At 35.7% G+C, this 23,313-nt stretch overlaps 2 protein-coding genes across 2 annotated transcripts; both read left to right on the top strand.

The window, feature by feature from the left end:
• Nucleotides 1-537: 537 nt before the first annotated feature.
• LOC149025254 (hydroxyproline O-galactosyltransferase HPGT2-like) lies at nucleotides 538-12,910 on the top strand. Its single transcript, XM_089145482.1, has 12 exons — nucleotides 538-927; nucleotides 1,041-1,104; nucleotides 1,207-1,256; nucleotides 1,358-1,548; nucleotides 3,944-4,004; nucleotides 4,570-4,642; nucleotides 6,909-7,032; nucleotides 7,140-7,227; nucleotides 8,606-8,656; nucleotides 11,438-11,509; nucleotides 11,916-12,028; nucleotides 12,182-12,910. The coding sequence occupies exons 1-12, from the start codon at nucleotides 779-781 to the stop codon at nucleotides 12,202-12,204; spliced, it is 1,059 nt and encodes a 352-aa protein (XP_089001608.1). The 5' UTR covers nucleotides 538-778; the 3' UTR covers nucleotides 12,205-12,910.
• Nucleotides 12,911-15,206: 2,296 nt separating this feature from the next.
• On the top strand, nucleotides 15,207-20,032 carry LOC149025255 (cuscuta receptor 1-like). The gene is given in 6 exon segments (XM_089145483.1): nucleotides 15,207-15,345; nucleotides 15,348-15,587; nucleotides 15,725-15,892; nucleotides 15,991-16,068; nucleotides 16,780-16,935; nucleotides 17,191-20,032. Coding segments are annotated over 6 exon segments (2,994 nt in total). The 5' UTR covers nucleotides 15,207-15,218; the 3' UTR covers nucleotides 19,416-20,032.
• The last annotated feature ends 3,281 nt before the right edge of the window (nucleotides 20,033-23,313 follow it).

Consider the following 23,313-nt stretch of genomic DNA (forward strand, 5'->3'; position numbering starts at 1 on the left):
ATTTAAATATTAGTATACTCTTTTTTAACCGATTATCTGTATGATAAAATTATCTGATTAAGTTACTTATTTAGATTTATTTTTCTTATTTTTATAAATTTTTTACCTCTTATATGTGATTATTATTCTAGATTTTCTATTAAAATAACTACAAAGTTGTTGAATTCTTAAATTTCAAATGGTAAAAATATAAACAAGTAGTTGAAGACTTGTATTCAATTTGTATACATGCGCATTTAGAAGAATCTGTTTAAGACAATAATTATCCGATTATACAATCCAAATCCGTTTACACCCGTTGAGGCGAGTGTTATGTAAGCCCTTGTGACGTGTCCTTGTTTGCGTCGGTGTTCGCCTTTGTGGTGTATCTCACCAGATAGTGGGTGGTGGATATGTATATCATATTCAGTATGCTTGTCTTTATTGGGCTTGACCTACGTTTAGTTTGGGTTTTTTTTCTTTTTTTGTTTGGTATTTCTGTCTATATTTTCTTTCAAGTTTACGAATGAAATGTTGAACTTTTGACAAAAAAAAATCTTTTATTTCTTCATGTTTTCTTTGGCAAGTTTATACCCAAAAAAGAAAAATAAATGTTTTATTTTGCAGGTCTTAAATGTGATATGCGGAAACGATGCGTACCTGAGGGAAAAGTTGAATATACAGAACTGAACAACCGTCGATCAAATGAGTGCCTTGCGAGCTTCCCTTCCCCAGTCTGTGATAGTTGCAACGCTTTTCTGATACGCTTCCTTCCTGCTATTTCTGTGTGATTTCTGTAATGGAGCGCGGCTCTCCGTTTCGGGAGAGCTTAGCATCGACCATGAAGTACGACAAGAAATGGAAATCCAAATCGTCTTCGCAGACTGGCATTTCCTCCCTTGTCATGGCCTTAATCTCTTGCCTAGCTTGTCTCTACGTCGCTGGCAGGTCGGTATCTTCATTTCGATCTATTCTTGGATGCTATGCTTACTTTCATATTTCTCCTCAATTTGTTGCATCTCGTTGTTTCTTTTAAACGATCTTGCATTTTGGATGATCAGATTGTGGCAAGACGCAGAGAATAGGGCTTTACTTGCTAACCTGCTTCAGAAGAATAGAGGCCACGTTCGTATCGATCTCTAGTTTTTATTGTAACTGTTCTTGAAAATTTTCGTTCCATTACTATCTCCTGACGTCGAATTGTCTTTTCTTTTCCCCATCCCTTAGCCGCCAAAAGTACTTACTTTGGAGGATAAGCTTATGGTACTTGGATGCAAGTAAGTAATTTTATTTTGTCTATGAAATTTTAGAATTTGGGAGGGTCTGCTAGTTCGACAAGTGGCTTGTTTTGTTGGTCTTTTAATTGGATTGTTTCTAGAGATATGGAGAGGAGGATTGTGGAAGCTGAGATGGATTTGACACTGGCCAAGAGTCAGGGGTACCTCAAGAAGCAGTTGGAGCAAGGTAGATCTTCCTCTGGTAAAAAGTTTCTTGCTGTCATTGGAGCTTTTACAGAATTCGGTAGCCGCTTGAACCGGAATATGTACAGAGGGTCTTGGATGCCCAGAGGTTAGTTTATTTTGTTGCTTTCTAAATATGGTTTGTATCAGTTTTAGGATTCTGAGTTTCCTTACTGTTTTTGACGGATCAACTCATTGCAACAATTGGTATGCTATAATTAATATGTGCTACTCCAAGTGATTGGTGATTTTACTCATGGTCCATTGGTGATGTAACCCAGGGTCCGGGGCCAGTCTTCAGGATCCTCTCGAAATAGAACCAGCATACAACAAAAACCCTGTTGTTCTAGGTCAATCTTAGTGGACAGCAGCTAATAATGCTTCAATGCATCCTGCGGCTTACTCTTTGAGAATTTTTTTAATCAGGTTTTCTGATGTGGACAGCAGCTTTATGCTTCCAATTAGGTCCTGTGGAAATTGGTCTTCCAAATCTTGGGTTAAGAATTGGGAAGTCCAAGGTTAAGTGCGGGAGGATTTTATGGTTAGGCCTGGTTAACATTGGGTGGGAAATTGACAGACTTAATTCTGCTTTATTGTTCTGTAATTTCCAGAATTGATTCCTAAAGGCTAGGATTCAAAACTAGGTTTGCTACTTGGCTTAGGACTCTTGGTTAGGATTTGAAGGAGAGGTAGAGAAGGTGTAGGAGAAGGTGATTTTTTGAAGGGGGTTACGGTTTGGTAGAGAGGTTTGGGAGTTATGAGAGTTTTAGTGGAACTATGGTTAGGGTTTCTAGAGGAAGAAGATGAAGTGCAGGAAATTTCTAAACTAATAGAGATTTATGTCTTGTGATGGAGATGAAGGGTAGAATAAGGAGAGGGAGGGGTGTGATCCTAATGGAAGAGGAATAGGGTGAAAAGGGCTTGGGGATGTAGGGTTTTGCTGATCAGGAAGGCTGCATTGCTGCAAGAAAGAGAGAGGGAAGGGGGGACTGTTGCGCAAGGTTGGGAGAGGGGATTAGGGTGGGGGAAGGGTAGGGGATGATGCTTACTTGTTTTGGGTTAACTCCTCTTGAAAATCTTCAAACAACTTCAGAAAATCCAAGGCTGCAGCAAGCTTCAAGAAGGTGGACAGAAACTGAAATTACAGAAAATTGTAGAACTCTAATAACCTGAGCTCTTCCCCACGACTCCAAGTCTTCCTTCAATGATTTCCTTTTTATTCATTCAAACCTGATTTATTACAGTGGGGGTGACTATTTATCGCCATATTACATTGCCGGAAAATAACGATTTCTCAAAAAACCAATTTGACTCAACTTCGGAAACCTACTTGGACTCACTTTAGGAAATCCAATTTGAATTAGAATTCCCTATTACAACTAGTCTTAACTTTCTAAACTAGAAAAGGATTCTTAAATAACAGTTCCTAAACAAATACAACTTGCAAAAGAAACAACAAACTTCTGGAAGAAATCCTACTTGAAAATTGTTTTCCAACTGGGACACTTACCTAGGCAAGGATTCTTCATTCTTCAATAACTTGTTAACCAAGGTCTCAAACTCAAAACGAAAAGCAGATTTAGACTACTTGTAGAAAGTGGAGTACCCTAAGGAAGATCCTTCTCTAACTGGGATCCTAACCACTCGTCCAATTGAAAAACAAAAAGTAAATGTTGGATCCTAAAATTATTCTGGACTCAACTACAAGCTCTTGGACTCCAAAGGGGGTGGTAAAATACCATGTTGCCCCTCATATGATTTGGCCAGCTCCTTGTTGTGCCACTAGGGCCTTCTTTTGGGTCAAAGTTCTGAGGGACCCTACGCTTGCTGGATCTGGTTACATCAATTGGTCCAGTGAAACTTCGAACCTTCTCCCAATTAATTAGCCTTCTCTAAGCCTTCAAGAACAGCTTTATTATTTGAGGTTCATGTCTGCACGGACAGCTGCTATCTTCATTACATATCCACAAAATGGAACCAGATTGTCAAACCAATAGCAACACAAATTGCTTCTGTCAAGAGAAAGAAAATCTGGAAGTGTAGTAGTAAAGGTGTTACATATTGCGCATTGCTTGTCCTTTGTATGACTGTGCTACTTTGGTTCAAAATCTAGTATCCCATTAGTTGGAACCGAACAAAACAAATGCAAGTTCATCCTTTGTTTGGACTTAACATGACTATGCAACACCCCATCTCCCTAGGCATCTACTTGGTTGACTAGGCCTAAATTGATCATATTTTACCTCATGTATTTCGTTCTGAATTTTGGTTTTTTGCAGTCGTCATCTATGTCTTCCCTTCCAGTCATAATTTCGATGATTTTTCATTTGCTTTGATCTCTTTCTTGTGGAAGCTTTCCTGTCCCAATTTAGATTACCAAATTCATATTTCTGATTCTTCAGTTTATAGTATACATCATTTTAATCTTGATTTTGTCCAGCAATTGCAAAAATTATTAGTACTAGTATCCTTTTTGAGATTTACTCTTGGTAACTTAAATTCAGGTGATGCTTTAAAAAAGCTCGAGGATAGAGGAGTGGTCATACGTTTTGTGATTGGTCGGAGGTTATCCCAAACTCTTGGAACTTCATCTTTCTTTTGACTATGTTAAGTATATTATTTGCTGTTTTTGTTAGGAACCTGGAAGCCATTGCTGCTTTCCTTTAGATTTGCCACTAGTGAAATTTTGTGGCCCACCATGCATTAGATTATATTCCCTTTGTAAGGCTTGTATTGCTGTGGTTTGAATTGTTTGAGATAACATAACTTTCTTCAAATATTCCTTAAAACTCTTTAATTTTAGAGATTTGGAAAACCAATTTTTTTGAAAGTTGCTGTATAGAAGACTGCACTGTCAACATTTCCATAAAGCTTGTCCAAATGGCTTGCCATAGGGTATGTAAATTAGGAAGCCATTCCTCAGGCACAACAGAGAGAAAACACTCCCTTATTATCATTATCACCTTTCTCATCGTTGTTGTTTATGTTGTCAGTATTTACTTTGGTTGCCATCATCATCAACTGGATTGATTCACAGTATGGCCATTCCATATGTTTTTTTATTAATTTGAGCTTCTCATTAGTAATTTTACATGATATGTTGAATACTTGAATGTTTGGGAATTGGCAGTGCAAATCGAGGTGATAGTTTAGACCGCAATATCGACGAGGAGAATCGCCGGACAAAGGATTTCTTGATTCTTGTGAGTATCTGAATGTAACCAATTATCATGGTTTGATGAGTTGGACCTTGTACTGTAATATGACAAGACTGGGGCCAAAATTGGATCACATGTTCATACTTCCATCCTTTCTCCAATTGCTGCAAGCATTTGTATATTAATAATCGGATTATCTTTTCCAATTATGCCTCTTTCTCAATGAATAGAGAGGGCTTCCTGCTTTAACTGCAAGGTTTATGGAAGAATGTTTTATTTTTATGAATCTAAACCTATTTTCTTTTGGTCCCTGCCCCACTCTCTGTTCTTAGTGAATCCGTATGAGTAATTTTGATAGAATATGTCTTATTATTATTCTTTTAACTGGTTTTTCTTGGTATTGCTGGAGTATTCGTTTATCTAAAAGGGAGAGACAACATGTGTTGGAGATCCCTTTATCTAGATTCTAGTATTAGTGTTGAAATACTTGACTGTCAGTAGGCATCAAAATCTAATTGAACTTGCACCATGGTTGAGTGTTTAATTGGCTTAATCAAGTTAAATATCTATGTTTATCAAAATATTTTAATATTGAATGGCAGAAAGTGGTGATACAGTAGCAGGTATAACATACCATGGGTTCAACTTTTAAAGGAAACATGTATTGCTTCACTACTGTCTTAAGTGGAAAAAGATTGAACTGAGAAAATCTTTTCTTAGGAAGCTGAGGAAACCGGTTATTCAATGAAACGTAAAAATACAGGCATTCAATCCCCCAAAAAGATGCATGTATGTATGTTTTTGGAGATCCTAGTTCTTAGAGATCCACTTATGGTCCAAATTAACCATTAGAATTTAGTTAAATTCCTTCCCACATCTGATACACGGCATTCCCTTCACCGTATCAGGAATACATGTCAATTTAACATCCAAGATCTAAGGTTTAACTGCTTTCTTGAATTTTTGGATTTCCTGAGACCCTTAAAAGCAAGCCTAGATCTAGCCTAACCTACCCATTAGATTATCACTAAACTTGGAGGATCATCTCCCTACATCATCCTATGTTTCACCAAGTTATGCTCCTACCCTACCATAGGATCTCTTGATCTAAGACTCCCACCCTATATCTCTGTGACAGATTTCTATACAGGGGTCTGTTTGGTCCCTGACTTGACCCGCAGTCACTTAAACCCTTCCTAATCACACCATTAAGTCTTTGGTAAGACAAATAACCCCGGAAACCATTTGAGAGTTTGTCACTTTTAACCACAGGGCCCTTATCTAAATTCATAGAGGGCCTAACTTTGTCCATTAGAGCTGGTGACTGGCCATTAGTTCATCATCTACCAATCTAGGGCTACATCAGTACCCCGTCCACCACCTTTGGTTGCATTATTGCTTTCACAACTATGATTGTTGTAGAATCAGCTGTCAACCAAGGTCACTTCGGAGTCAATTCTATTGACATATTTTAGGAAAGATTTCAATCGATGAAAAAATATTCGTTTAAATTGTTATTTGAATGTTCAATAAATCTTATCTTAGCTACTAGTATCTTGAGAAGCTGTCAGTTTTAACAATGCACTTTTGCACAGTTTAAGTTACTCCAAAATGGAAGAGTTGGAACTATTTAGTTCTTTTAAAATTGTCTATATTTATTTCTATTTCTTATTTATTTTATATTCTAATTTCTCTCAATTTTAATTTAAATAAATTTTCTATTTTTTATTCGATTTTCTAACCTATTTTACTTTGACTCACAACTATGATTGTTGTAGAATCAGCTGTCAACCAAGGTCACATCAGTAGCCCTTCAACAGATTTGGTTGTGTCATTTTCTTGACAACTGCGATTACAGCAGAAAATGACAACACTTTAATGTGTCAAGTTTCCTTTCAACTTTAAGGAGATTTTTAGAATTGACTAACTGAGATTGATATAGGACCAATAGAGAAACTCAAAGTGGACTATTTCTATTTTCTGGAAGTTCAAGTGCTAACACAATGATATGTGAATTTGTTATAAACTTTATATCTGCTTTTACTGTATATATGCATGATTTGTAGTACCTAATTTTCTTTGATATCTAATATTGGGGCATCAATCTGTTTTTGGTTGGGACTGTGCTTTGGATGTAACATTCAACTCTAAATAATTTCTTTTTGAAAGACTCAAGCTTAACTCAGCTACTTTGTCTCATCTATTTCCAAGAATTTGGGCTTGAAAAATGGAAGCTAAATAGGAATACTTTAGGCAGGGCTGTGTTACAACTTACAAGGAATATTGAGATCGTTCTTCTTGCGATTGATAGGATGATCATGAGGAAGCTCAAGAAGAGTCTCCAAAGAAAGCCAAGTTCTTCTTCAGTACAGCAGTTGAAAAGTGGGATGCAGAATTTTATGTAAAAGTTGATGATAATATGAACCTTGAGCTTGGTTAGAATCCATGTTCTCTTGTTCTAAAGAAATGGAATCTATTATGGCCCATGCTGTGTCTAGATAGCTTATTCACACATTGTTGTACACTTTTTATGTTCAATCAGAGGGCTTAATTGAAACCCTTGAAAGCCGGCGTGGTCAAAACAGTGCTTATGTTGGATGCATGAAGTCTGGAGAAGTGATTACTGAGGAGTAAGTACATCTTTCCTTTCATCTCAAATAGATGAAGAAATCCTTCCCATAAATATTTTTTATTGATTGTTATTGTTTGTGTATTCTTGTTCATTCATTACAGACTGATAATGCTTTTGTATCTTCTGGAATTATGGAGGTTAATTTCTTGATATTTCCTTGTGAAAAAGGTTATATTTTTCTTCCTTCTAGGTTCAGTGATCAAATGCTAAAAGAGGAGAAGGGGGCCTGGTTCCAATTTTTCCAAACCAACCCAGATATGTGATCAGGATTCATTGTGCAATTGTCTTATTATGGGAGTTTAGGTAGAGTCATGTACTTAGGCATCTTATTGAGAATCAATCAAAGATAATGGGACTTCAACACCCAAAAGTGATAAGATTTAAATAAAAGATGATGTACAGAAGGGTTTATGGTCAACTAAACTTTAGATAATTGATAGAACAACTGGTACTCTTTCTTACTTGCTCAAAGATTACCTTATACATGCAATGATTTGGGGGAGGGGGTTGGACAGCTCCACAATTGTTTAAAAGTTCCTGCATGCAAGCCTTTTGGCAGTTTCTTTTAGAATTTATCCAACCATGGCATTTTTCAAATAACTTTCCCCAGGTTCGACAATCTCATACTGTCCTCTCCTTTTCTGTTTTTTTGGTTAAAGAAGAGTTGGTTGGGGCTCAAACAGGCTGATGGTTGCAGTGCTGAGAATCCCAGAAAGTTCACTATATACAGTACATAACAACCACCAAACTGCAGAACACAACTTTTACACAGCTAATACTTAGTTGAATTGTATCTGCAATATGCTACTCTTTATCCAACCTAGGTGGAGGTGGTGAAATCTATATTAGCTATGAAAATGGAAACCAGAGAGATGATTATGAGATCCTTAATGCAATAGGGGCCTTACACGTGTTTTATTGTACTTTCTCCTAGGTTTGTTAGGGTTAAATTGTTGATGTATGAATTTACGTGTTAATGTGAAGAGAATTAGAACAAGATTCTGCAAACAAAGCAGGTGTGCGTGTTGTGAAAAACAACAATCTCAACTGCATATTATAGAAGATATAGAATATATGTCCTCTCCTTTACTTGATTACTCCTTCATTGGTTGTGGTTCCTTGATCTGGTTTTGTTATATGTTTGGGAATAAGGGTTTACATAACCTACAGTCAAGGCACTGGCTTCTAACTTTTGGATGGTCTGGTCTGAGTTTCTTATTTTATTCAACATGGTGTTTCAATGCTGTTCATGGTTTGGATATGCTTTATTTTTTTGCATTGGTTGGCAGATTTTGTCTTGTACTTAAGCTGGTGCAAAAGCATTTTATGTTCGTAATCTGCTTTTTGATCGCCTAATTCTTCTAAGATTTTTCCAGGGGAAAGCCATGGTATGAACCTGACTGGTGGAAATTTGGGGATGAGAAGTCGTAAGTATCTCTGGTGAATGCGATTTATGCATGATATGTTATTACTTATTTTGGTTTGTCTTTTATGATATGAAGTAAAGCCGACCCCATTTAGTTGGGACAAGGCTTATTGTTGTTGTTTTATGATATGAAGTAAAGATGTATGCATATGAATCTTGAATATCATCTTATCATTGGGAATTGGAACTTGCCCTGTATTTACGAATTGACTTTGTTAGCCTGTTAGGAATATATTATTGTCAGATGAATTTTGAGGAAGTCAACAGTTGGTCTAGGAAAACACCAAAAATTAGTTGATACATTAATGGCTTCTAATTAAATGAATGTCATGCCAGTACAATTCCCCAAGTCTTTGGAGACTTGAAGCAACTTAATTCTGAAATTTCAAAACCACCACATGGAACTAGATGTAGATTAGATACTCCATTTATTCAAATTGGCAATACAGATTATATTATTACTCTACTCTACAGTAACTGAAGCTTGTAAGCCATAATTGATGAACTATTTATGCTTGTTACAATTTTTAATATATTATAGGTTTATAGGGGAGGGATCGCATGCTGTCTGCATGTGCATCTCCTACGGCAAGTCTATGGACAAATGGGAGAGTACCTTTGTTATGTGGACAAGTATCTCTAAAATTAAATACGAAAAAATAGAGAATGAAGGAAATAAAATAGTGAAAGAGAAGAAATAGTAGAGAAAATAGATGATTTGTGGTTCAATCAAGGAACTCACTACCTTCCTTTTTTTTCGGTAGAAACTCATTGCCTTCCTACTTAGTGAGAAGATTTGATAATATTCCTTTTCATCTTTTCACTTTTATTTAAGAATATTTATCATACAATATTGCAATTATAGCCATCCTCCACTACTCTATTATATTTTTACTTATCTGAAACCACTCACGGTTACTTCCCACACAATAATAACTTCTACCTCATGGTAACTTCCCACACAATAATAACTTCTAACTCACATTAACTTCCCACACGATAATAACTTCTAATTTTACGTCTATAAGTTAATACAAAATAATTATTCAAGGTTCTGTGTATGCATGCAAGTAACATTCCATCTTCTTAAAATTGTCCTTGTCCTCAAGGACTTCGAAATAAGTAGAAGTAAGAATCCCCTCGGACCCCAAGAAGAATTCCAATTAAAAAAGCAGACATCTCATGATGTGCAGACCATAGGAAACGGTACATGATTAGTCTGCACTGTTTTGGGTCCTCCCAAATGTTACATGATTTGTAGCGTTGGGGATCCTTTTTCTTCTTACCTATCATTTTTTCCTTCACGGCGTTCTTCTTTACCATCTTCTTTATCTAGTTCTTTTTTGTCTTCTACTTGCTTGTCTTTTTTCTTCTTTGGTGGCTGCACTAGATATATGGTTTGCTGAGTTATTTAGCTAAGATTCCCAGCAGCAACAACAATAGTAACTTTTTAATTCTAAAATTAGGACCTTTGATAAATAGAAATATCTAGGCTTTGTTATTCAGCCATTACAATGGTAAAATAGAAACTAGTCAAATATGAAAGTAAATAAAATCTAACAAGTCGTCGGTCTTCTAAAGCTGTAGGTGCAAATGGACCCTGCGAGATCTTCAAATGCCATTCTCGTTATGACCCAAACTAGGGGATGTGACACTGTTCACGTGAACTTTTTTGGCCCTTCAAGAAGACTTTCTGGTCTGCTTTGATTTGAACCAGGTCGTCCAAGTGAAGCTGGTTCCAGGGGGCAAATTCTACATTTAAGTAGAACAAAGACAAGATATTAGCTCTAACTTAGCCACACTAGGACGAGTAATGAGGTGGTGAGTATTTCTGGAAAGATCCCGGTAAGTTACTGTTTTACATATTTTGGTTCAATTGTATCTAAAAAGGTGATTTAGATGATGATGTTGGCCAAAGGATAAAATTATGTTGTGTGATCCACATTGTTCCTTTATCTCTTATTAGGGAAATTTTGCAGGACAATCATGTATGATGCTGAATGAGAGCAATTAAGAAGCACCATATAGATATGTGTTGCATAGATGAGCATGTTTAGATGGATGTGTGGCAAAATTAGGAATGATAATGTGGGGATGACTTGGAAGTTGTTTCATATCAAGATAAGCTTCAAGAGAGTTTTCTGAAATGGCATGGTCATGTTTGACGTGGTGGCCTTCAGATGCCACGGTAATGAGCTAAGTGCAGGCCTAAAATGATCCTGGGAGAAGTGATGAATACATGCATGCATAGCTTAGGTCTTTTTTCTAGTATGAGCTCGATTCAAACTGATTAGATGGAAAAGATCCATGTGACTGATCCTGTTTAGTTGGAATGAATGCTGACTTGTGTTTATATTGCTGTGATGTTCTTTTATTCCTACTTCTATTAATCCTTTTTGTTGCTAAGGTTCCATGTAGCTGACTTCATTAGTTGGGATAAGGCTGATTTGTTGTTTTACAATAACTGCACCTAGTGCACAAGGCGCCCATGTTTAGCAGGGTCTAAGAAGGGTAAAAAATGTACACAGGAAAAAGAAAGAAAGATTATTTACAGTTCAATCACCACCCAAAAAAGGGTCATTTAGCTTTTATGATTAATGTACTACATTATTTACTGGTCAGCTGTCCTAATGTTAGCTATTTGTATGCATTTGGTGTATTTAGTCTGAATGACAGTTATTTGCGGGGGATTCTGCTTTTGTATTATACTCGACGTCAGTTGCTCTTTGCAGTAATGAGTGCTATGGTTTCTCACTCGATGGCATCATATTTGCATTTGCAGGTATTTCCGGCATGCTGCTAGTTCGCTCTTTATATTGTCTGCAAATTTGGCTCGGTATATTAATATAAACAGGTTTGTATTAAATTCTAACTTTGATATTGCTTTCCTAACCAAGAAAATGCTATCTATGAAACATATTATAACGCATCAAACACAGGCAGTCCACGAGTCTGGATCAGCTCCCCCGACGGGTTCCCGACCACACAAAACAGTGGGGCCCACGGTGAAAAACACTTTTTGGAAAAAACAAAAAAAAAGTTTAAAATTTCATCAGTGGGCCCCACTGTTTTGTGTGGTCGGGAATCCGTTGGGGAGCACTCTGTGCTACCCCGACGGGGTGAGGATCCGGATTCGCAGTCCACTTATGTATCTTAGTGCCATATCTCCACTTTTTTAAATAGTTGCTGTTGGACTGTACCATCCTTGAGTGACATTTTGTCTGTGATTGTGTTCTCTTTTCCTGTCATTCCATATCCAGTGTATCTCTTCATACTTACGCACATGACGATACATCTGTGGGAGCATGGATGATGGGTGTCAATGCAACTTATATTGACGATACACGTCTTTGCTGTAGCAGCTCTAATAAAGGTGAGCTTTCTCTCGTGGTTTTATCGTAATCCCTGCATTAGGTTATAGAATAGCTTCGATTTTATCTGTTCCACCTTTATTTTGCTGCATGAAGGGAAAAGTGTTACATTGTTATGTGATGGGAATAATTAATCTACCTTTGATACCTTGCAGACAAGGTCTGCTCCTCGGCTTAAGGCTTAAGCAGTGGGGAATACTCTCTGAGGATTACCAAAAAAAAAAAAAGAAAAGAGAATACTCTCTGAAACATCAGTTTCTTAGACTCTTTCATGATGGGTCTGTGTCATTAGCATCCGGTAGACAGCATTATGAAATGGTGTATTTTCATGTTTTTGAGAGTGTCCAGAGGCCGTGGTTGAATTTGAACTGTGATGGCCTGATGGGGTATTCTTTTTACCTTGGAGCGGTGGCGACCGATTTTGTACATGGATTCTAAAGATAGAAGTTTGGCCAACTAATGTGTTCAGGTTTTGCCCAGTTATGGAGGCTAAACCATTTCATATCAGAAACAATAAAAACTCCTGTCTCAATTTTTTGGGTAAATGAACTCCTTTTTAAAATTAGTATATCTGTTGATGTTGGCCTTGTAGGTTTTCTTTTAGAATTTTTTACACGAGTCCCCACCGTTTACATTGGAAACTCAGTAAACCCCCCTCAAAATTGAATTCTTACAAAGACCCCCTTCACATTTGACAACGTTAGATTTTTGTTAGTTTTAACTTTAATTTGATAATTTTACCCTCTTTTGAATAAATTTATTTAAAGAGTTTTTTTACGACACTTAACCAAAATCAAAATCTAACAAAATCCTTGTCTACACTTCACACCATCTGTTTTCTTTTAATCGTGAAATGGTTTTATTTTTTCATCCACATTTAATAAATTCATATAAAATCATAAATAATATTTTTAATATTTATTTTAAAATCCCAAAAATATTTTGATGTCACCATATCACTCCAAATTATATGACTGAAAATTTCCTCAAATTAAAAAAAAAAAAAAAACTCTTGCATGATCATTTTATCACTCTATGGCCAATGTGGTCATATAAACAAATTAATTTGACTTTAGTTAGTTTATTATATACATTCACTAATGGTGTGAACTGTGAAGATGTCTTATAATGTTTTGATTTTGGAAGGGGTGTGCAATGGAAATGAATTCTTACAAATAGTATTTAGGATTTTAAATAAATTTATAAAGTGAGGGTAAAATTGTAAAAGTAAATTTGAAACAAAAGGAAACTTAACGGTGTTAAATGTGAAGGGGGCTTTGTAAGGTTTCAATTTTGAAGGAAGTGCAACGAATTTTCAATTAAAATGGAGGGGGTTCATATAAAAAAACTCTTTATTTTATTGTTTTTATATTTCCATAATTAGCTATTGATTTGTGTAAGAAAAAACTTGCCCGCCGAGGTTTGATTCTAGCTACTTTCAGTTCAAATAAAATTATATTTTGCATTTGCTTCTGCCATGCTATGGTATCTGGAAAGATCAATAGAAGATAAAACGTTGTTTTTACAATCAAAATGCCAATAGACTGAAGTAAACTTATATGCTAGCAATTGAAAAGAAGAAATTGAAAATTTATAAGGTTGTTATGGTCATAAAAATAATGATAGGTTCTTAATAGGTATTTTTGGATAACACAGAGGAACAAATGAAAAGTATCATTTTTTTTTAGGTTAAAGATGAATTGGAGTCAAGGGTTTAAATAAAAATTATCCATCTGAAGATATGAATTGGGGATTTTTATTTGTGGCAGGGATGGTTTACAAATCCAATCTAGCTGGGTTGTAAAGGAAAATGTGGGGCTTAAGTGTAAATAATTTTAAAAAAAAATCTTATTAGACCTCATTTAATTTTTTTAGATTTAAAAAAAAAAAGAAGAGAAAACTCCTTGCCAGCCATGCTACCCCCAGCTTCCTCTGCCAGTGCCCCCACTTCTTCTGCAATTCATTCAAGCTCCGGTAATCAGCAGCCCGGTGGGTTCAAGAAATCAGGTGTATTTAAATGTAACGTAGAGAAAATACGTATGAACTCTTACATTTGCAATCAATTACATATATTACTCTTAGGAAAAAAAAAAATTCTATTATACTGAACAAATATTTGAAATGTCAAATTTATCCCTTTTTACCGAAGTATTTTCTATAACTCAAAAACAAAGCATGACTTATTATATTTGGTAGTGATGCGTCTGAAAATTGTCCATGTATCGGAGGCTTGTAAAACAATAGTCAGATGCAGACTAGTCGGGAAGTCGCCTCCGATTGACTAAGTCAATTATTGCACAATTAAAGAATTCTAAAGAATTGCAGAGCTTAACTGAAAGATAGAATCCAAGTTTTCCATCGTCGAGTTAGTTAAATTGTAAAATGTAACGGGAAGGGGATTTGCTGGAAAAAGGCCTGTATCCATATGTGCTGCCTGCCTATATTAAGGGCAAGAAGGGTGAATTTCATCCTTCTCTAGTTTATTCTAAAAAAACTCCCCTGCGTTGACGTATTCATCTACTAATTCCTTTCTTACTTCTGTCATTTGAATAATGAATCCAGCTGTCTGATTAGATCGGACGGCTGGCTGGCTTGGCGCATGACAGTAGCAAAATTGCTACTTACGAAGAATTCACATTGCTTTCTTTGCCGGACGTCACTGCACTTGCAATCAAGATGCTTGTGCTATTCTTCTTCTTAAAAAAAGAAATTGGTGACTTGACCATTTTAAATCCATTTCCAATGGATTTTTTTTCTTCTTCTTTTTCTTCTGTTTTGGAGAAAATTATATATTGAAACAATCTATGGTCAACGATCGTGAAATGGGAGGATCAATCCTAAAAGATCTGATTAATTTTTCAGTTTAAACCTCAACCTCACATGAAATTTCCACATATTGGGGAGTTGAAGTCTATAAGAAAGCAGATGAAGACCACTCATATGACATTTCCATTTTCACCAAAAAAAAAAAAAAATATGACATTTCCATGGGACGCAGTTTCTCTTCAATCATGAATGATTTAGGAATCTATTCCCATTTGAATGGTCCTGCATATATAATATATAGTAGGTGGGAATTGAAAATGACAGAGAAATATATTTTTCATATAATTTCCTCTATTTAAAGCTTCTGCTATTTAGGGAGAAGATGGCCCTAAGTACAAGCGTTCCATGCCTCCTTCCTTTCTGGTCATGGAACGTTCATTGGAGAAGCGGTTGTGTGTTTCTTTGGTGTTATTTCTTTTTGGAATCCATGGGTGCTTGGGGTGCTTCGAAGAGGAGAGGATTGCTCTTTTAGAAATGAAGACGTTTCTAGATTGGAGACTGTTGCAGGTTCTGTAGATTATGCTAAAGAGAGTGATTGTTGTGATTGGGAGCCAGCAATCATCAAGTGCAGTGCAACCACTGGACGAGTCGTTCAACTTTTCCTCGGTGGTATCAATCTTATGGATGGAAATAAGAATGGCACTTACCTGAATGTCACCATCTTCTCTACCTTCAAAGAACTGCAACACCTCGATTTATCTGATAACTTGTTTGGTGGTTGGATAGAAGATGAAGGTAACTTCAATTCTTACATAGCTGCAGCTTTTTATTTTCGTTCTTTCCTCTACTACGAAGTGAAACTAATTAAGCTAAAGAATGCCTAATCAACCACTCCTCAATCACTTCACATATATCCCTACAACAACTTTCAGGGTTTGAAAGATTGGCTGGATTGAGGAAGCTGGAGTTCCTTGACCTAAGTAGGAATTTATTCGACAGTACCATCCTTCCATCTTTAGGGTCTATCACGTCCCTTAGAACTCTATCTCTTGCTATAAATAACTTAGGTGGAACATCCTCAGCCTCATCCCATTGGGCAGGTGAGTTGACTTTGTAATTGATTGATGCATGCTATTAGTATATTATATAAATTTTGTATATGTTGTTACACTCGTGTGCTACCCTTAATTTGATGCAGGACTAGCTAATTTGCATAACTTACAGTTGTTGGATTTGAGTTATAATTCACTGGAAGCATCCATGGAAACAATCCAAGGTAACAGTTAATCGGGAATACTCTTGTGTTTCTCTGTCCTGTGATACTGTTATAGAGACTTTTCTTTTTCTTTTTCTTTTTTTGGTTCCTTTTTTCTGGAGACAAAATCTATGGATACTCTTAGTCCCTGGCAACTAGCTCTGTTGCATCAAACCCAAAGAAAAACCGAGGAAAATGCTGAAAGGAAATTTTACTAATGAAGGAAGAAGTGAGTACAACATAGAAGGAAATTTTAGTTACCACTTGAAGGGGCAAACCAACATTGTATGGTCATACAGTTTTACATTCTCGTATTTAGAATAGTGCTGCTAGATATTTCGTTGAAAGAATCACCAACAAGTTTTTAAAACCTAAAATCAGAAGAGAATTGGCCTTCATTTTATCCATTTGAAAAGTCACTTATATGTTTTTTTCTTTGAAGAAGACTGCAACACTCAGGCTTGTCTCATTGTCTGATCAGTAGCCAAGTGACCAATCACACGCTTCTGACTGATAACTAATGGATAATGTTAAAGATTAACACTGTATAATTAGGGGGTGGGAGAGGAGAAAAGAACAAAGTAACAAAGCAAGGAGAGAAAAATTTGTCCAATAAATAACATACTAATCAAATGAAAAGCATAGTCATGATCTGAAGGAAGGGGGAAAAATGGTTTTCTTACCCTTCAAATCAACAAACAATCCATTGACCATTTTTTCTGTATCTACCAGGTTTCAAAAGCTTTGGTGAACTACAAAGTTTGAAAGTCCTACTTCTAGACGGAAACAACTTCAATAATAGCATTCTTCAGTCTTTGGGTACTCTTAAATCCCTAAGCAAATTGACACTTCCTTTTAACCATTTGGATGGATCTTCACATTTTACAGGTATGCTGCTTTGATACTTCTATTATCCATGTATTTTTTTTTCTTTTTTTTTCTAGTAAATAGTTGCTATAGACAAACTTATTAAAATCACTGGAGGTTTAGTAAATAACAGGGTCTTACCATAGAAATGTTGCTAGGGCCATATATTTCCACACATTAATTACATGTTTGAGTTTTCTCTAGTAAGAAATAGGATTTGATTAGGACCTCAGATATTAACACACTGAGATTTGATGACTTCATTTTCTTATGCAGATTTGTGTAAATTGAAGAACCTTCATGAGTTAGATCTTAGTTGGAATAATTTTGAAGGGATTGTTCCTCCATGTCTCAATAATTTGACAGCTCTCACAAGCTTAGATCTATCACATAACCAATTTAATGGGAACATCACATCTCTCATATCCAGCCTTAAATCCCTCGTCAACATTTCTTTGAGCTATAACAATTTTGATGGCATGTTCCCTTTCATCTCCTTTGCCAACAATTCTAATCTGGAAGTGATTGACCTTCGTTTTGCTGGAGACAAATTGAAGGTGGAAATTGACTATCTTTCTTGGCAACCTCCTTCTCAATTGAAGGTGCTCTTGTTATCAAACATTAATCTTAGCCAACACACCAACACTTTTCCAGGTTTTCTCAATAACCAACACAATTTGAGATTTCTTGATCTCTCCAGTAACAACTTGAAGGGAATGTTTCCTAATTGGTTGCTAGAAAACAATAAGTTGTTAGAAGTTTTAATGCTAAGAAATAATTGTTTGAGTGGCCATTTTGTCCCACCATCCTATGTCCATCAGGCTTTATTCAAGATAGACATTTCAAGCAATTGTTTTGGTGGATTGCTTGATGCAAACCTTGGTAAGATGTTCCCAAATGTAGAATATTTCAATCTATCTCAAAATTTCTTTCAGGGTCGTATTCCTTCATCCATAGCTGACATGGGAATGTTGTTCATCTTAGATCTGTCCAATAATAATTTCTCAGGAGCAATTCCATTACGATTGGCCAAAGCTTGCAATAACCTAGAAGTTTTAAGACTTTCTAATAATAAATTACATGGTCAAATACTTCCTCCACATTCTAACTGGACACATTTAATTTCATTACGTTTGGACAACAATTCCTTCACTGGAAATATCTTGACTGGATTGTCCACATGCTTTGGGTTACAAATTTTGGATATTGGAAACAACAAGATAACTGGAAGAATACCTAATTGGATTGGTAACTTCACACAATTGAGTTTACTCAATTTGGAGGGTAATTTCTTACAAGGAAACATCCCAGTTGAGTTTTGCAATCTCCAAGTCTACTTCCTTGACCTGTCCAACAATTTCCTTTCGGGTTCAATACCATCAATATTGAACTCAACAAGTTTACAGTATCTAAATCTGCAAAGGAATAGGTTCACAAGGCTTTCACATCCACCATCACCTTTCACTCAGACATCTCTTTTGACACTAGACATCAAAGACAATGAATTTAATAGTATCATCCCAAACTGGATTTGTTCCCTTTCTAAATTGGAAGTTCTTCTCTTGAAACAAAATCATTTCACTGGTCCAATACCGAATTGCTTCTGCCAAATGGCATTCATAAACATAATGGATCTTTCCCATAATGCCCTCTCTGGATCGATACCAGCGTGTTTGAATAACATATCTTTTGGGAGGAGAATAGACATGGATCTTTCATTTGTACGAACTATTACTTCCTATGCATATACATCCATTTCAAATGGTGATCCAAACGGGTCTTATGATAATTATAATGGTGATGAACTTGGTACATTAGAAGAAGTTGATTTTGTTACCAAGAGTATTTCTTATCCCTACAAGGGTGACATCCTTAGTTTTTTGTCTGGGTTGGATTTATCCTGCAACTACTTAAGCAATGACATCCCATCTGAAATAGGATCTCTGAATAGCATTTTTGCTTTGAACTTGTCTCACAATCAGTTAACAGGTCCCATTCCAAGAACCATGTCAAATCTTTCCCAAATAGAGAGTCTAGATCTTTCCTACAACAAACTCAATGGAGAAATCCCTTCAGAATTATCCATTCTAAACTCATTGGCGGTCTTCACCGTGGCACACAACAACTTATCTGGAAAGACACCTGAGATGAAGGCACAATTTGGGACATTCACAAGCACAAGTTATGAAGGCAACCCATTCCTTTGTGGTCCACCTTTACCAAGAAACTGTTCATCTGATTCTAAACAATCAACAAACACATCAACAAGAATACCATCTTCAATTGCTGATAAGAATGAAGATGACAGTATCGACATGGGTGGTTTCATCGCAAGTTTTGTTGGATCATATCTTGTATTCCTCTTGGGAATTGCAGCAGTTCTCTACATCAATCCTTATTGGCGAAGAATGTGGTTTCATTTCATTGATCAATGTATCAATTCAACTCGTGAATTTGTCTCTGATACCCTGTACAGGTTTGTTACCCGTGCATGTACTTAATTGGCTTCCTGCTTCCCACATTTCCTCTGCACTATCTCAACTTTGAGTTAGAGTAAGAGGATTACATTTGAGAATAAGATGGGTTAATGGATGTCTTGGATTCACGGCCTAATTCTCTACATGAAAGACAAAAAATAAAGGATAGGTTTTCCTCTAGTCTGTATAGTTTGTCTTCAAATCCTTCAGCCTTGGCTTGTGAGTTGAATAAAGCCTCCTCAATTGCCAAGTAACTCCACGGAGCTATTGCACAGGAGCAAAATACCTTTGTTTTCTTTGAGGGGTTTTAGTGTTTTGTTTGGTTTATCGTGGAGAGTCTCAATTGCCATGATAACATTACACATGGGATCACTGAATCTGATCGATATGGTAGTCTACAAGTTCAATCTACATGAATTTCTCGAGGTCACAAAAAAGGACCAGGGCTGCAGGGCCTTCCCCTTTCTGCTTTGCTCTTACTTGTATTATGTTTTCTGAAAATTTTCATAAGTCCCAGTATGTTGATTGACTCATTAGACTTTTATTTCATATATTGAGCATGTATTCAATTTCCATGTTTTGCATGGAGACTGAACATTTGGTTCCTAGGTAAATTCATTTTTTTGTGTTTCCTTTGGAGTCCTTATCATTATCAAATTTTCCTTTGGAATCCGTTATTTCCATTTTTGGCCAACACTACAGGCCCAATTAAAGGATCTATTGTTCCGTTTGAGCAAATTAGGGCGACCCTCTGCCAGAGTTATTTCCAGCGGCCAAAACTAAAGGACGAATGAAAGGAACAATTGCCTAAAAAGAAAAAGAAGAGAGAGAGAATATAAAGATAAACTCACTAGTGAAATAGACAATGATTTGGCAAATTCTATATGAGAGTAACCTCTTTGTATGACTCTAGCCACATCACATGGTGAGATGGAAGGCAAGCTGATGAGGAGGATGTGCACAATACTGTTTTCCACAAGGAGACTAGTAAAGCCATTTGAAAGAGATAAGTTCTCATACTCAATACTTGATTATTCTGTTTTATGTCTTAACAGTAGCCATTATGAAGTGAAATGGGAAGAACATACTTATTTCTGAGAATCTTCGATGATTTCAAAGTCGTTGCCTGATCCTTATGCTCTCATTAGTATGTTAATCTTACAAATGTATGAAGTTTACTCCCATGAAATTTCCACAGGAGGAAGAGTTGGAAGTCATGAATAGAGCAGAGAAAGCTTACCCTGATGACATTCCCATGTGGCCCAGATTCTCGTCAATCATGATGAAGAACATGAGGGAGATTTGAGATATTTTCCAATAAAACTAGGAATCCATAATGGGACTAAATCACTGTAGAATCCATTTAAATGGTCAATGGGAGGCCTTTGTGATGGTAGGTTGGAATTGAAAACAGGGGCGGAGCCAGGATTGAGCATTGGGGGGCGAATATAGGTGGACCAATGCGGGACCCATCTGAGATATATATTACGGGGGGCACATAAAATTAGAAAAAAGGAGGACAAAGAAGAAACATATCTAAGTAAATTATAAAAAATATATTAAAATAAAAAGGGACTAAAATTGTGGGGAAAAAACTTTGAAAAATCATGAAACAAAAAGGTGAAAAAGAAATTGTGAGAGAAATTATAGGAAAAAAGATAGATTCAAATAAATATGGGATAAACACTCAATTTATCATAAATTAATTAAAAAAATCAATGATTATGATTAGATAGAGTAATATTAATGACTAAAATTTAAACATCCAACTAATAAAATTTAAAATTTAAATTACTATTAGTAGGAATCGAAACTTTATAAGAAAGTTTAGGGATACAAAAATAAAATTAAATGATTATAGATATGATAAAATTGATGGCTGAAATTCTGAACGAGATTTAAATTTCCATTAATAGGAAACAAAATTTTAGGAGAAAGTTTAAGGATTAAAAAATAAATAAAATCAATGATTATGATTAGATCTAATAAAATCAATGGCTGAATTCTAACAAGATTTAAATTGCTATTAGTAGAATCAAATCCTAGGAGAAAGAAAGAACAACTAAATTAAAAAATAAAAAAATTAAAATTATGCTTTATGAAAAGAATATTAGAAATTTGTGAAAGAGAGAGTGAATACTTGATAAATGTAGAGAAGATTTAGGAAAATTCCAATGTCTGCTAACTCCTCCAATATTTTGTGAAACGTGTGAGAAAAAGAGAGAGAGAAAAAATAGAAATAAAATAGGAGATTCATGAAAAAATAAATAAGAATGAAAATATGAGAGAGAATATAAGGAGAAATTCATGGATCGTGAGTTAGTTTTTAATTAGAATTTAACATTTTATTCCTTAAAACAAGGAGTTTAATGATAACCATTAAATAACGATTAAGAATGACATTTGTACCCATCATCTTTATTTTAAATTTTAAATTTTAAATTTTTGGAGAGGGCCAAATAGTGATATTTCACACATAAAGTGAGAGAAATACGAAAAAAATATAGGGATTTTAAAAAATTTAAAAAAAGTGGGGTCCATGGCCCCCTTCGTCCCAAACGAGCTCCCCCTATGTCATTGAAAATGACCACACATGTCTTGTTTCTCCATCCAAGTGGGATACCTGGTTAGTATTCGTTAGAATACTCCAATTGAGGTTGAAGGAGTCCAATCAAATTGGGATGATTGATGATTTTCAAGTCTTAGGAATCTAATGAAGCCAATAATTAATTGTTGGGAAAATTACGTGATTAACTACTTTTAGGTTTTCCTTACAAAAATAACCACTCAATGTTTTACTTTACAAAACTAGTTAAAACTGAGTTTGCATTTACAAAATTAGTCAAAATATTGTTTTTTCATCTCTTTGGACATTTTTATCCTTAAAATTGACCATACCGGCATACGGGTGAAAATGTCCAAAGGTTATGAAATAATAATGACTTTACCTTTTTGGACAAAATAGTGATTTTCTCGCTTGATGTGATCAGTTTTAGGGGTAAAAAATGTCAAAAAATGTGAAAAATCAAAATTTGGGTTAGTATTCGTTAGAATAGTCCAATTGAGGTTGAAGGAGTCCAATCAAATTGGAATGATTGATGATTCCCAAGTCTTAGGAATCTAATGAAGCCAGTAATTTTCCCTGAATTGTTTGCAACAGCCTATTTTAATAGTCCAAGACCCAATCTTGATGGAGAGTGGGAAAAAAGAGAATAGAAATGCTTCTAAATCTCATGAGTGAGAGAACTAGCCAACTAGGTGTCAAACCAGAAAAAACAATGGTTAGCCCATCCCCAACACAGCAAGAGACTTTTGTCTTGAGCTACGGGGCCACCATATAAATGCATGGCAACCAAATGCGGAATCTTTTTTGGTCCTAGTCTTTGGATCAAAGAAGGGATGAATTTGGAAAATATTTTCAAGGCCTAGATCCAAAGAGATTCCTATCCAAAAAAGAAATCTAAGGCAGTTTTTGTGAGAAGAGCTTTATTTTTGAACCTCAGTTTTCCTAAATCCTAAACCACCTGGTTGTCTAGGCAAGAGACGTACCAGTGGATTCAATCAGGCAAGAGACATTTGCAATGGAATCGAAATTAGAGCAAACCTATTTTGGTAGAGCATTACACACTACATAGATTTAAGATAAAAGATGATAATAAATAATTTATTATTATTATTATTATTATTATTATTATTTTAGGTAAGAAACGTGAATTTCATTTATTCAAATGAAAACCTCTAGATATTTTACACATAAGGAAATCAAAAAGTAAGACCCAAGATAAAAATGGGGTGGGGTGGGGAATGTTGATACACAAATTGATCCTGGGAAAGTGTTGCAGACTTGGCAAGTTCATCCACCACGGAGTTAGCCTCTTTGGGAATATGTGAGAAAGGGCATTCGGTGAAAGATGCAGCTAAC

This window comes from Hakea prostrata, chromosome 2, assembly GCF_041222555.1.
Source record: "Hakea prostrata isolate BN-2017 chromosome 2, UWA_Hpros_2, whole genome shotgun sequence".
NCBI lineage: Eukaryota > Viridiplantae > Streptophyta > Magnoliopsida > Proteales > Proteaceae > Hakea > Hakea prostrata.